The sequence below is a fragment of the Chamaea fasciata genome, unplaced genomic scaffold, assembly GCF_029207755.1.
Source record: "Chamaea fasciata isolate MVZ Bird 193981 ecotype frontalis unplaced genomic scaffold, bChaFas1.0.hap1 SCAF_22, whole genome shotgun sequence".
In the NCBI taxonomy this organism is placed as follows: Eukaryota; Metazoa; Chordata; class Aves; order Passeriformes; family Sylviidae; genus Chamaea; species Chamaea fasciata.
The window spans coordinates 4548297-4562081 of NW_027094107.1; the positions used below are offsets into that span (position 1 = coordinate 4548297).

The window sequence follows — 13785 nt, forward strand, 5'->3', positions numbered from 1 at the left end:
CGTGTGTCTGCCTGCTTGAAATAATAATTAGAAGGATCAATAAGAAATCATGTGAGGTTTGAAGATAATGAAAGAAAGAAGCAGACTGAAATGCCTCTCTCTCAAGCAGGGTAAATTGTTTCTCAGGCAGGGTCTAGCCTCCATTTTAATGCTTTGCAAACAGATCCAACCATTTTCTAAGCCGGCTTGTGGGTTCAAAATAAGACTGGTCTCTCCATTTAGGGGAGAGAGACACAGCCCGAGAATGGGTCTTGGAGAACACTAATAAAATGAATGTGTGTGGGAAGAAATGGAGGCAGTGAAATGGGGCAGAATGCACACAGCACGCCAGCGACCAGAGCAGGGTTACGTAATAATCTCGGGGAGCAGGGACGTAGCAGCAGAGCGAGGAAACCACAACTCAATGGAGAGTGGGTGACAGTTTGGGAGCGCTGGCAAGCAACACTGCGAACCCACGAGGCTGCCCAGCGGGCAGCACGCACCGTGCCTGCTAAACACAGGATGATGATGGGATGCCCTTGATGCTGCCAGGGCTACAGGCAACGGCACCGCAAGCAGCGAGGCACCTCAGGCGGGGCGTCCAAAATCCATCGCGCCCGACGACCACCTCGCGCCAAGCAAGATCCATTCGGCCCCGCTCGGCCCCGGGAAGGCTGCTCCAAATGCCGGGCTCCCACGCCGGGCAGGACCGCGGCAGACAACCCCAACAACGGCAGCGCCAACCCCGCCGGCTCCGACGGCCAACCCGAGCGACGACGACGGCCATCCGCAACGACGCCGGCATCCAGCCCCGGCATCCCCGCCGGCTGCTCGCGACGCGCCCGGGGCGATGCTGCGGGGTGCGCCAGAAACCCGCCACGAACCCCGCGTTACCCCGACAGCCGCCCGCCCCGTCGCGTACCGCACCGGGGAGCCGCTGCCCGGGGCTGGCCCGTACCTGCTCGTACCAGTCGCGGCTCGAACACGTGCACTCGGGCCACCAGCCCGGGCCGCTCCCGTTCACCTTGGCCGCGCTCTTGCCCGGCGCCGGCGGCGGCGGCTTCAGCGCGGCGGGGTCGCGGGCGGGGGGCCCCAGCTTGGCCTTGCCGCGGGCGGCGGGCGCGGCCCCGCCGGGTGCGGGCAGGGTCTGCGAGCCGTAGCCGCCGTAGCCGTACTGCTCGTGCTGCCACTCGCCGTAGGAGGGGGGGTCCATGCGCCGCAGGGCCGCCATCCGCGTTACCTCGTAGCACTCGGGGCACTTGCAGCAGTGGTGGTGCTTGTGCATCGCTGCCCTCACACCATAGAGCCGGCAGGGAGGGAGGGAGGCGGCGCGGAGGGGCGGAGGGATGGAGGGAGGGAGGGATGCTCAGGGGGCGGCAGCGGCCCCCGCCCCGCGCAAGGCGCGCCTGCCGCCTCTTCGCCCGCTCGGCGCCCCCGGCCCCGTGGGAGGAGAAGGAGAAGGAGAAGGAGGAGGAGGAGGAGGAGGAAGAGGAAGGGAGGGGGATGGTGTTACAACGCGGTGATCTCCGCGGGGGCGCGCCGCGGCATCGTCCGCAACGCCACTCAGTCCCGGGGCCGCTCCCGGCGAGGGGCGCGGGGCAGCAGCTCCGAGCCGCTCCGCTGCATGGGGCGGCTCAGCCCGGTCCGGCTCAGCCCGGTCCGGCTCGGCTCGGTGCGGGACCGCGGCACCTGCGGCGGCGCGGAGCATCCCTCGCCCCCCCTCCCCCGCAGCGGCCAATCCGCGCCGGCGGAACCTCCGCGCCCCGCCCCGGCGGCGCCGCTCATCCCCGCGTTCATCCCCGCGCTCCTCATCCTCGCCGCTCATCCCCGCGCTCCTCATCCCCGTGTTCCTCATCCCCGCCGCTCATCCCCGCGCTCCTCATCCCCGTGTTCCTCATCCCCGCGTTCATCCCCGCGCTCCTCATCCCCGTGTTCCTCATCCCCGCGTTCATCCCCGCGCTCCTCATCCCCGTGTTCCTCATCCCCGCCGCTCCGGGCAGACCCCGGCCGCGCCGCCCCCGCTGCCCCCCGCGCAGGCGGCATCCAGAAGGAGCCGAATCCTGCGCTGCCTCGGGCATCACCTTGCGGCTGCCCTCAGCCCGTCTCCCGGCCCTTTTGTGCGGTGCCGTTCCTCCAGCCCCGCGCGGCCGGGGCAGCCCTGCCAGCTTTGTGGTTGATGCCAAGAGGGGCTCCCTTCGCTTCAGCTGTGGTCAGCACTGGAGTATGAGATAATTTTTGAAGATCTGAACAGGTCGCTAAGTTGGCAGCAGCGCCTCTGTTGCCTCTATCAGTTCTCATCTTGCTTTTTTGGAAGTGTTACCACATGTGCTCCATCAAGAACAGCACCCTGGGGATGCTAGCACTGTCCCATGAGCCACAGGTGCACTGGGGGCGCAGAAACCCCAAGGGCCTTTGCTGCCCTTCCTACTGCCATCAGGGGATGGTAAAAGCAGAGCAGAAATGCCTGCTGCTGCAGCAGGGCAGGGGTGCTGCTCCCAGTGCAGCTCAGGCAGGCAGTCCTTCACCTCTTGCATAGAACTGCAGGACTGGAAGAGGTTAATAAGAGTCATTCAGAGAAATTGGTGGGGAGAGAGAGAAAACTCATTACAAAACCCCACATCTGATCATTAAGAATCTGATCCTGGCCTCTTAATGCTTAAAGGTTGTAAAAAACACTAGGGTAGGTGAAAAAACTATTCAAAGAAATGGTACATAAATACGTAGAAGAGCAATGAAATGTGCACAGGGCGCCCACAGGATATGGCTAAAACACAGAAGCAGGAGGGGGCCACAAGCTGGGCCACAAGCTGAGCCACAAGATACGGCAGTGCAACACCTCAGTTCAGGTTCCAAGGTCTGCAAGGCTCCTCCTGGCCTCCTGCAGCTGGTGTAATATGGCCCTGGGCACGAGCAGGGCTCTGGGAGGAGGAAGCGCATGATGGCTGGTCAGATAAATGCCCCAGCCCACTCCTTGTTCCTTTAGCTCTTTAAACTGCAAAATTACTTCTGCACTTCACCTCTGCACACAGAGGTTCTCCTGCAGGGTTTGCACCCCAACCAGTCAGGTGAAATGGTTGCTTCTGGGTGAGGGGGAGGGGGCAGAAGACACCCTATAATCAGGATCAGCATTGGCCCCAAGCACCATGTTCCCCACTGCACGGTGCAGCACCTGTCCTCTCCAGCACTGCCTGCACTTCACTGTCTCCAGGCTGCTCAGGTCACCTCAATCACAAGGTGGCTTGATGCCACAGAATGGTGAAGTGGCTCAGACACTGAGATTTCCCAACTGCAGGCTTCGAACAGTCATAATGTTCCTGGACAAGCAAGTCTAAAGCAGCTGTCCTCACCATGGTGACCTCGAGCAGCCGAGCACAGCAGTGCTGCTGAGCCCTCAGAAACAGCCCCACAGGTGAGGCTCACCCTGCTGCTCCCCTGGGCTCTCTCTGGACAGTTTTCAATCCCAGGGGCACTGTGGCACTGACCCAAAGAGATGCACCAAGATGAAGCCAATGGCTGCACAAAAGGAAGTGTTTCCACCCAGCAGAGCTCAGTGCCACAGGGCATTGCAGACCCCAGGAGCTCGCTGGGGCAGGACAGGATGGGATGCCTGCATGCAAAGCAAGCTTGAATCAATCAGTGAAAAACTGTGGTTGTGTGCATGGCAGGGAAGTGTGCAGTGTTGGCTTCAAGAGAGGACTTTACACCTCGGGTTTTAAGAAATTAGGATCATCTCCACATCTTCTACTGCTCCTTGTGCCATCAGATGGGAATGACAGGAGGGACTGGGGCCAGACTGAAGCTGAGATAGAGGATTGCTGCACCAAAGTAGAGCAAAAAGCCTTGTAAAAAAGGGCAGGGAGCCAGTGTCTCCCCCATGAGACAAAAGGACATGAATTCCTTGTTGGCTACCCACCCATCAGCACCTCTGAGATAACTTAATCAATGAGATGTGCTCAGTACCTGTGCATAACTAATTACTGCTCCATCCCAGCTGCAAACATCTTTCCCACTGCAGTTCCCACCCTGGGATGACATGGTCATGTTGCAGGGATCCTCCCCGCTGCCATGGGCCTTCCCCAAAGCCATCTCTGGGCCAAGGTCAGTCAGGAGCCCCATGTCTGGAAGAGGCTGACTTGGGTGGGAGGAAAGCACCAGGGAACTGCACAAGCAGAGTCTGTCTCTCCAACTGCTCACACCTGCCCTGCTCCAGAAACATCTCCTGTCACTCTGTCCTGGGATGGGGGCAGGCAAGGACATGGGCAATCACTCAGGGTGGAAGCGCAGAAGCAAAGGACAAGAGCTGTTAGGGAAAAATGCTTTAATAAGGAGCTGAGTGAACAATAAAGAGAAGCATTTCATTTGATTTTTCCCCCACCCTTTTTTTTTTTTTCTTTTTTTGGTGCATCCTCCACAAGGAAGGTGTCTGGTCCTCTCTGTGCTGGGTCTCTGGTTGCCTTCACAGCCTTTCCTGCAATGGGCACCCCCACATGGGAAACACCCTCACTGCCAGCCCTGGAGTGCCAGTATTGTGCCTCCACCCCATGCCACTTCCCCCAGCTCTCTTATCTGTTAGTGCCTCATTACCAGTTGCAACCAGAGGGGTCTTAAGATTCAGCTGCTGCAGCTCTTTACAGTCCTTCCTTACCTTCTTGCATCTCCCCTCCCCAAACCCCACATTTCCCATTTTAGCTGCCACAAGAGTAATTTAATTAGTGTGTATTTGTAATGAACCACATGTGCCACCTGCTAGCCCCAATTAAAGGGGAAAAAAAGTAATCCATGGTTACTTGCAACGTTCCTCAATGCTGCACAGGACTTGGGATACCTAATCAAGCCTAAGAGGAGGCCAGGGCTGGCCAGGGGCATCCACATTCTGTACTTCTCCAGCTTGTTTTAGTGAGCAGTGGCATTTTGGCAACTGGGAGTGTCTTTGCTGGGAGACCAAGTGACGTGGGCACCTGCACTGGGGTGCCCAGGCCTGTGTCTGGCAGGGCAGGCACAGTGCCCAGCACTTTGAGGCAGCTGTGGGCATCTTGCTGCAGTAACGTGAGCTTTGAGCAGGGCTAAAGGAGATGGGAGCTGATTTCCAGGCAGGTGCCTTCATGGAGGGAAGTGATTCAAGAGCTCTCTCATTCTCTACCCTCTTCCTACCGGAATTCTTCCCGTCTTATTTAAATTCAGCTTTGGCAGCTGCTCTTTTTACAGGTGCTAATTTCAGCAAAGCGTCAAGAAATCCCCGGAGATGCTGCTATTTACAAAGCACGAAGATGGCACAGAGCTAGGTTTTATCTGGTGTCACCGGCATTTCAGCCCCTGCTGCCGCTCCCCTCCTCTCGCATGAAGCCCTGCGGGAAGAGGAAGGCAAGTGTGAGGTGCCACTGTGGGTTTGTTGTGCCTACAGCCCTTCCAGGAGCAGGGGATGAAGACGGGGCAGGCTGAAGGCAGCCGGCTCCTCGCAGAAACAGCAGTCACCTGAGCGCTTGACTATCACCCAAGAGGAGCTGGATCCTGCCAGGGGAAGCGAAGCCACGCGTTTGCTCTGAGCCTGGGTGCAGACAGGGAATCCTTATAATGCTCAGGAGGAAGGGGAGGACAGTTTTGCACGGGGGAGGTACCTTCTTCCATCACAATCACCTGCAAATGACACCCAACACATGCAGCCCAGGGAGGCAGCAGGGAAATGTACCTACGCAGGCTGGGAGGAGATGAGCAGCAAAGAGAGGGACCAGCTGAACTTGGCTCAGTCTGTCAGTCAGTTCCTCAGCACTAATACACACCCCATCCAGCAGGAATTTGCCATTTGCTGGGGCTGGGGCTTCTTAATTGGATCTGGAAGAGGTGCTCTGTAGAGCTGGCTGCACAGCTGCTGTGGGCAAACGGGGCTGGAGGTTCCTGTGAGCACTGGAGGGTTTGTGCAGTCACAGCTGAGCGGGAAGGGGCAGGGTAAAAAAACATCTCACTCCATGGCTGCTCCTTCCTGCCACCAGCAGCGATTCACGCCGGGAAATGTGCAGCTGGGATAATAACAACCAGGCATACCAAGGGACCAATAACTCTCAGCACTCTCAGGGCAGATGCCCAACAAATTGTTCTCCTCTGGGGCAAAACCATTTTTATTCTATTAATGATCCCTGATGCATTGCCCAGTTGCTGCACCCTCGCTTGTGGCAGCAACGGCACGAGAGTCTTTAATAGACACCCCTGGCTGGTTTCTGCAGCTCACATCATGGACAACTAAATGTCTTCCATGGCAGTGCTAGGGGAGGGGAGGGGAGTGATGGAGACCTGAGGCAGGTCCTTACAGCAGGGCTCAGGCTCCCTGCCTGTAAAGTAGAGCCTGGAGGCGTTATTTAATAACAATCAAATGCAGCAGGCTTTATGGAATTCCTGACAGCCTCACAATGCCCACAGCCGCTCTCCCCATCACCTGGCAGGGATGTTCCTTGTGTTGGAGCACTTGAAGCACGGGCTGGCTGTGGGCTGCCTCAATGCACTTCCCTCCACGGTGGGGGGGAGCCTCGCTGCTGCAAGGGCATGGCAATTACAGCACTGACGTGTCCCACGGTCTGTGGGTGCCCACTCCTTGTGCGTGCCTCATTTCCTTTAGAAAATGACGGAGCAGAGGGAAGCTTTGACAGTGTGACCAGGGCACAACCTCACCACTCCACATCAGGGTCACAGCAAGGTGTTTTGAAATCTCGCTATCTTTAAGAGAATCAGTTGCTATTTTTTTGGTCCTGTACCTTGATGTCTGGCTTGTGCCTAGTGTGACACCACCAGAAATCCTGTTTCCCTGCATCCTTCACTAGTCCCCAGCTGCCTCTGGCTATGCTCACACTCTTCAGCTGTAGTGGGAGTCACACACCCCCTGCCTGGGCTGTACAAGCCTGTGGAGATCTCCTGGCTGGCTCTGCCTAAGCTGAAATGACCTTGGGGTCACAAAGCCCCATAGGCTGGCTCTCAGGGGCTCCTCCCCAGGACCCATCCCTGCAGGGACAGGTGCTCTCCTCAGAGTGGGGCAACGTGTGGCTCTGAAAGGGAGACAAGGGCTCAGCACCACCCTGCCCAGAGGGACCTTCCCCCACATCCAGGGCACAGAGATGTCCCTTCCTCGATTATTCCCACTCTGCTTGGGGAACAGGGAGGGCAGCTCCGTGGGAACTCCGCATTCTCTCTTTCGCCTGGCCAGCCCTGCTCCAATCTGCCCCTTCCAGTCGGAGCAAAGCCCATTCTGCAACTCCCACCGCCCACAGCCAGTGACTCACAGGGATGCTGGTGCCTCATCAGTGCTGCCCCAGAATACACTTTCCGGCAGGGAAACCCGCCCAGCCGCGGGGAGAAAACCCAATGCTGGTGTCCCTCAGAGCCACGGGCACCCGCGGTGAAGGGGAGTCGTGCGCCCGGCTGGCGCGGCCCTGCCCCTTTAAGGGAGGCGGAGCCACTGGGAAATTTGTGAATGGCTGGCTCCGCCCCCGCCGCGCGCGCCGCCCGCCCGGCCAATCAGCGCGCGCGCCGCCGGGCCGCAGCCCGCGCACGGAGCCCTCTTAAAGGCGCAGTGCCGCCGCCCGCCCGACCCCCCCAGGCCATGTCGGAAGCCCCGAGGTGACCTTCACAGCGGGTCCCAGCCGCGGCATGAGGAGCCGCTCCCGAGGCACGGGCACAGCCGTGCCGTCCTCAAGGGTGACACGCTAGCGACACAAAGCCTGGAGGGTGGATGGTGCTGAGGGGCCATGTGCCAGTTGGCCTCACCCTGACATCAGGGCTTGGACGTGGGACGGTCAGGTGGCAGGGGCTGGACATCCACACTGGCTGGAGCACACACCTGGGCTGAGTTTTCCCCAAAGGCCGTGAGCTGCCCAGCCGTGGCGTGAGGGAGAGCTGGGAGAGCTTTTCCATCGCCCCACTCTTGTTCTAGGCCAGACCAGGAAGGCAGGAGCTCTCCCACAGCAGCGGAGCACTAAAGCTTACGAAATCTTCCTGCAGAAACACCCCGTGAGACTCAGCTGTGCGAAACCTACCACGGCACAGAGGAGAAATAGCTGTGCACTGCATGCCAAGGGGGAGGGAATGAACAGTGCCACAATGGGATAGCAATAAACCAGCTCCAGGTCCAGCCTGGTCTCCCCCTGCACTGCAGTGCAGTGCCCCTTCCTTGCTCTGCCACAGCTCCTCCCTCAGTCTGCTGTAGCCCAGGCTGAGAAATGATCCGGTCTAAAAATACCCCTTAAAAGGGGGGGACAGCGTGGCAGGACATCGCCGTGTTTCCTGGACACGTGCAGGTGGGAAGCTGGGTGTGAGGCTGGGGAAGCGATGGTGGCCAGGCAGAATGGTCTCCATGCCAGTGCTTTGGGCACAGGCATTGGTGTACCTGAGCAGTGCCAGCCCCTGCAGTTATCCAGGCCACAGACTGCAGGAGGCCTTTGCCTGAGCCTCGGGACTTGGAATAATTTTTAGGTGAGATGGCAGCGAGACTCCTACAAGGTGCTTTGTACCTGCAGGCTGCAGGGCTCTGGCAGGTGCTGCCCTGGGGCAAATCCTTGCTTTCTGCAACAGGGCAGAGATTGGCTTGAAATGCTGCCACTGCTGCAGCCTCACACTGTTTAACCCTCCCAGAGCAGGCAGAGCAAGGCAAGAGGAGCCAGCAGAAAGCACCTTTCCAAAGGCTCACGCTTGGATTCACAAGAGGGATGATTTCCAAACCCACGCTCATTTACTGTCCTCCCCCTGCACTTCCCTTAGATCCTGCCAATGGCGAGGATAATACATCTCTCAGTGTAGCCTGATACTGATCCTCCAAATCCTAAAGACCATAAACCTTCATGAGCAGTAATCGTGGCTGCTCTATTTATAACAGTGCCAGTACTGCTTCTGCCACCAGAATCCTGATCTCCGTCCAGCCTGATGCCATTAAGATGCAGTGATGTTCCCCCAGCTCCAGCACTCCAGAATGAAAGCAGCTGGCCTGCCAGGCTCTGCCTTCGAGCTTGGTTTGTTTCTTTAAAAATGGTGAGGACAGCTCGTTTGTTTTGCAGAAATGCACCTGGGGGATTTTTCCTCACCCTCCAGAGATGCTGGGGTGGCTGTGAGGAGGAGTGGACTGTGGATGGATGGAGGAGAGGGTGGCACACTCCATGCTCTGGCTCCACATTTCCCAAGCCCATGGGGGATCTGTGCTACAGGAGACAGGCTCCAGCACTTCGCTTTGGATACAGCAGGAATATGGTCCATCACCTGAGAAGGCAAAGCAGGAAAGCAGGAACCTGGGAAATCAACACATTTGGGAAACTCGATGAGCAGAGCAGACAGAGACCCAGCAGAAACAGTGCAGTGCCTCACTGAGCTCCTGGCCAAGGCACTGATGGGCCTGGCCCCGATCAGTCCCCATCCTGCTGGAGATGCCGATGAATGGTCCTGGTTCTTGATATCAGAGCTACACATGAAACCCATCAGTGGGAATCTCAGTGTGCAAGTTGCTCCAGCAGCTGTGCTCCCTCAGGGACAGGCAGATGCAGACACTAAATGGAGGCAAAGCTGAAGCACTAATCTGGAGGGAGGATGGATGGACACCAAGCCTGTCTGGATGGCTCTGGAGCATGGCTCTCTGTTGGACACTACCCAGAGCCTCCCCATCACTGTTCCCTTTCTGCCATGGCATGGGGAGAGCTGCATGCACCATCAAAACACCTTCAAAACAGTGACAATGACATAGGTGAATGGAGACACCATATCCATCAAGATTTTCCTATGCTGCACAGCCAGAAACACCTTGTGTCTTCAAGGATCTTCCTTTTGCTGCTGGTTTTAGACAAGAAGTGCTCAAGTAGAGCAGGAATAGGTGACCATGCACGAGATTTGGGTTTGACAGCCTGGTGGCTCTACTGACTTCTTCATCCTTTGCTGCAGGTGGATATTGAGCTGGGAGAACTGAAGCCTAAGCATCTCTGCAGCAGGAATAGCAAGAGCCTCTAGTAAAGCTGAGGCCATTCAACCCCAAAATGTCCACTGAAGTGACAGCTCTTACTGACACAGCCCTTGCTGACCCCCCCTTTGAGCAGCATCCCTGGGACACAGGCCACATTCCTGGGTGCCCAGCTGGGTGTCCCTGCTGTGCAGGGCTGATGTGCGGTTCAATCTGTGTGTGTTACTACAGACAGACACCCTCTTGAGCTCGGCACTTTGGCTTTTGAGCCTGTGTCTGCAACGTCACAACACAAAATTGCCGGAGAGCATCTGAATGCCCTGAAGCGACCTCTAGGCACAAAGTGCCACAAATAACACTGGGCAGCAGCCTCTGGGCTGGGGGTTGCTGCTTTTCTTCTCTGCTTCTCCTAAAATAAACATGTTGCCCATTTTGCATGGGAGCTTTCCCCAGGAGCTGGTGGCTTCCGTTCTGGTTGCCCATTGCTTGAGCATTAGCCACTTCCTGGGACTTTGGGGTTGCAGGGCTGACGCTGATGGGCTCAGGTCGAGATAAAGCAGTGGCCTGGTAAAGTCTGGCCTGCAGCAATGGCTTCAGCTGCCAGCAGTCAGCCCACAGAGGGGGCATGGGGCGGTGGGGACAGCAGGGCACGTGCAACCAAGCAACCTGGCAAGGGCTTCTTGCTGGGGCTGCGTTCATTGTCAGACATTCCCCTGCATCAGAGATCTGCTTCATTTCCCTGACGCTCCACGCAAACAGCTCCTTGGTGCTTCCCCTCTCCTGTATCTCACGGCGGAAATGGAGAGCGGTGAGGCTGCAGCCAAGCCAGGGGCGCAGGGAGTTCACAGCCGGCATCCCTGCAGCTGCAGCATCGGCCACACGCCCATCCCAGCCCGACCCGCTGCTCCTGGCAGGCAAAGGTGCACAGCACGGGAACGCCCTTCGGTCTGGCCAGAGGCACGCTGGGAAATAGGAAAAAACACTTGAGAGGAGGACGGGAGAAGCAGACAGGCGGTCGCCACGCTGGCGGCACAGCTTGCCTCTCTCAGCCAAGTGCCCCAGGGAGCTCCGTGGACCTGCTCCGCACTTGAGCCGTGGGCTGTGGGCAGACAGATGCATCTTCTTCCGCAGCAGGTGCAGCAGACAGGGCTCCCAACACCCTGACAGGGCGTTTCTGCCGGAGCTGTGTCCTCCCTGGGACACAGGGGAGGGGACCGGGACGTTTCTGGTCTCAGCCCCGCAGGGCTAAAGCGCAGACCGCACCTCTCACGCTCAGGGACATCCCACACACGCGGAGCCTGCCGGAGCAGCAGTGACCCCTGGCAGCAAGGTTTCTTATCCAGCGGTGATTCCAGAGCATGCACGGAATGCCTGACATCTGAAGCAGCCTTGCTGGCGCTCTCCATCATATCGGGACCGGCTGTTGCTCCGTGTCAGCTGTCAGGCTGGGCGAGGGCAGAGCGCTGGCGTGGGGCAGCGCAGCCAGGAACGCCCGGGCAGACGGGAGGGATGCACGGGCAGGAGGAGGAGGAGGAGGAGGAGGAGGAGGAGGAGGCAGAGGGGCGGCCCCGCAGTGGCGCGGTGACAGGGATGAAGTCAGAGTGGCTGCAGAGCCGCGCTGGGAAGCAGGAGAGGGGCGGCAGGGGAAGAGCAGCGCTTCCTCGCAGGCGCGCAGCTCCGCTCATCAGCGGCTTTGTTCCTCTTTCATTTATCTTTACAGCTGGCTGCTCCCTGCCAGAGGATGAAGACGGCGTTTTTACTGAGAGCAGCAGCCTCCTTGGCAGCCCGGGAGCACAGGGGAGTGACACCGGCCACAGGAGCATCCTCGGGAATCTTCCCGCAGCACATGCACAGGAGCCCTGAGCAGCCCTGCTGAGGCGACCACAGGGCTGGGGAAAAGGCTGACATGAAGGATTCAGCAAATAAAACCTCACAAGCCCCAGAACTCAGGCAGGGTTTTGCCTCTATTAGCCTCAACAGGGCGTTTTATCTAGCAAAGTCCCTTTGCTCTTGCCCCATTGAGGGCTGAACATCCACTTTGCCACAGAGGGATGGTTTCAGCCCACTAAGCCTCAACAGGAAGCACATGTTGTTGCTGTGTTTACCGGCACCTCTTCCTTTGTAGCAGCCATTTGCACACTGCAGGGCTATTCAGAGCACACCCGTGTCCTCGCCAGCAGGCAGAAATTTCCTGTTCCTGGAAGCATTTGAGTGGAGAGGCAATCTATTTGACATGCATCTTCCTGGCTGAAGCAGGTCACGGTAGCTTTTGCTATGTTAACAATGCCGTGGAGAGCTGTGGGCAGGGGAGAGGACAAAGCCAGGGCAACAGAAAACTTATTTACATCGATGGATGTAGTAAGAGACTTGCATTTACTTCATGTAGTAAAAGTCAGTTCATGATGTTGCCTTTTATCAGTGGCAGGGTGTCCACTCCCATTCCCGGGCTGATGGCACCAGGGTGGCAGCTGGTGCTCCCCTGCCCTAGCATTAACTATCATTAACTTATAAAAGCTTCCCTGGTTCTTCCAAATGCAATTTCCCATCTCAGGTATTTTTATGAAACCTGCTTTGGAAGTGCCTGTGGCAAAAAAAAGCACTCTGAAGGCTGGAAAGCAAGAAATCCTGCATGGAGCAGGGCAGGAGCTGAGTGTGTAGGTGCTGTCCAGCTCTGGTGCTGTCCTGCATGCCGTGGCTGTTGAGAAATGACAGGGGATGTGATGCTGGCAGGAGCTGAGGTGTCCTCAGTGCCTTCATGCAGGAGTGAAAGATGAGAAAGAGGGCCTGTGCCGTGGTCCAGCAGCACAGCCTGCCCCAGGCACCTGATCCTGTCTCATGGGGGACTGCTGGAAATGCTTCCCTCTGTCAGGGCAAGGCCTGTATTCAGCAGTGAAGGTGACATCCTGGGGAAAGGCTCACCACTGTGACAAAGGACTCTGCATCCCAGCACAGGGGCTGCTGCAGAGGAGCTCTGCTCGAGCCTCTCCAGCACTGCTTGGCTCCAGTTTCCAGGAAAGCTGCTGGGTTTCTGCAGTAAGCCAAGTTTCAGGCAGGACTTCAGGCATGGCAGTACCTGGCACTGAACGCTACCATCCTCACAGCTTTTCAACCTCCAGCTCCCTGCTCTGCCTGCAGCCATGCTGTGAAATGACCATCCTCTGGGATGAAGGAGGTTGCAGGTGAGAGTCCTGCCAGAGCACAGTCCTCCCACAGTCCCAGTCTTCCCACCCAGGTCCTCGTTGTTCCTCCCTCTCAGGGCAGTGACCCCCTGCTCAGGGCTGGCAGCTGCAGTCCCAGCAAATGGGTGACCCCTAAAGCTCCAGCACCTGGCACCAAGGACTGGCCCCATGCTGACACAGGCTAGCAGAGAAGGAGGCTGAAAAGAGTGACAGGAATTATTTCAGGTCTGGAACAACCTGCCTCAAACAGCGAGCGAGTGAAGAAGCCAATCTGTTTAGTTTATCTAAGGGAAAGTTAAGAGGGAACTTAGACGCATCTATAAATACCTACATGTTGGGAACATTTCTGATTGCCAAGGTCCTTCATCCTAACAAACAAAGGCAGCAAAATTTCCTGGTGCTGGGAGCTAAAGCAAGAGAAATACAGGCTAACAGTAAAATGCAGATTTTTAATGTGAAGTATAAATAATCATCAGGCCAGCCAGGCCACGGACAGAGCAGATTCTCCATTGCATGAAGCCTTAAAATCAAAACTAAGCGTCTGCTGCTAAAGGAGACATTGCAACTCAGCCAGACATGTGGGACTGGACACAAGAGCTGCGGTACTTCACGGCCCGGGACAGTCAGGAAGAAAATCCCTTAAAATCACAACAGAATCTGGTCCCAATTGCTCAGGCTCTCAGCCTCTTATGGGTTTTGCCCTGTGAC

At 57.4% G+C, this 13785-nt stretch overlaps 1 protein-coding gene and 1 long non-coding RNA gene across 5 annotated transcripts in view; both read right to left on the reverse strand.

Moving 5' to 3' along the window:
* Positions 1–13785, reverse strand: part of DLG3 (discs large MAGUK scaffold protein 3) — a 77634-nt gene that overhangs the window by 50582 nt on the left and 13267 nt on the right. For 3 of the 4 annotated variants that reach the window (XM_066202741.1, XM_066202740.1, XM_066202743.1), the window contains exon 1: positions 938–1264. The exons of the other annotated variant lie outside the window; for it this stretch is intronic. In XM_066202741.1, the coding sequence (XP_066058838.1) occupies positions 938–1264 (327 nt within the window). Of the gene's footprint in view, positions 1–937; positions 1265–13785 lie in introns of those variants that run through there. 4 annotated transcript variants of the gene reach the window in all.
* LOC136300378 (uncharacterized) lies at positions 4283–5755 on the reverse strand. The gene is made up of 2 exons (XR_010723676.1): positions 5452–5755; positions 4283–5324 (listed from the first exon to the last, which is right to left on the reverse strand). It is a non-coding gene; the product is annotated as an uncharacterized lncRNA (long non-coding RNA).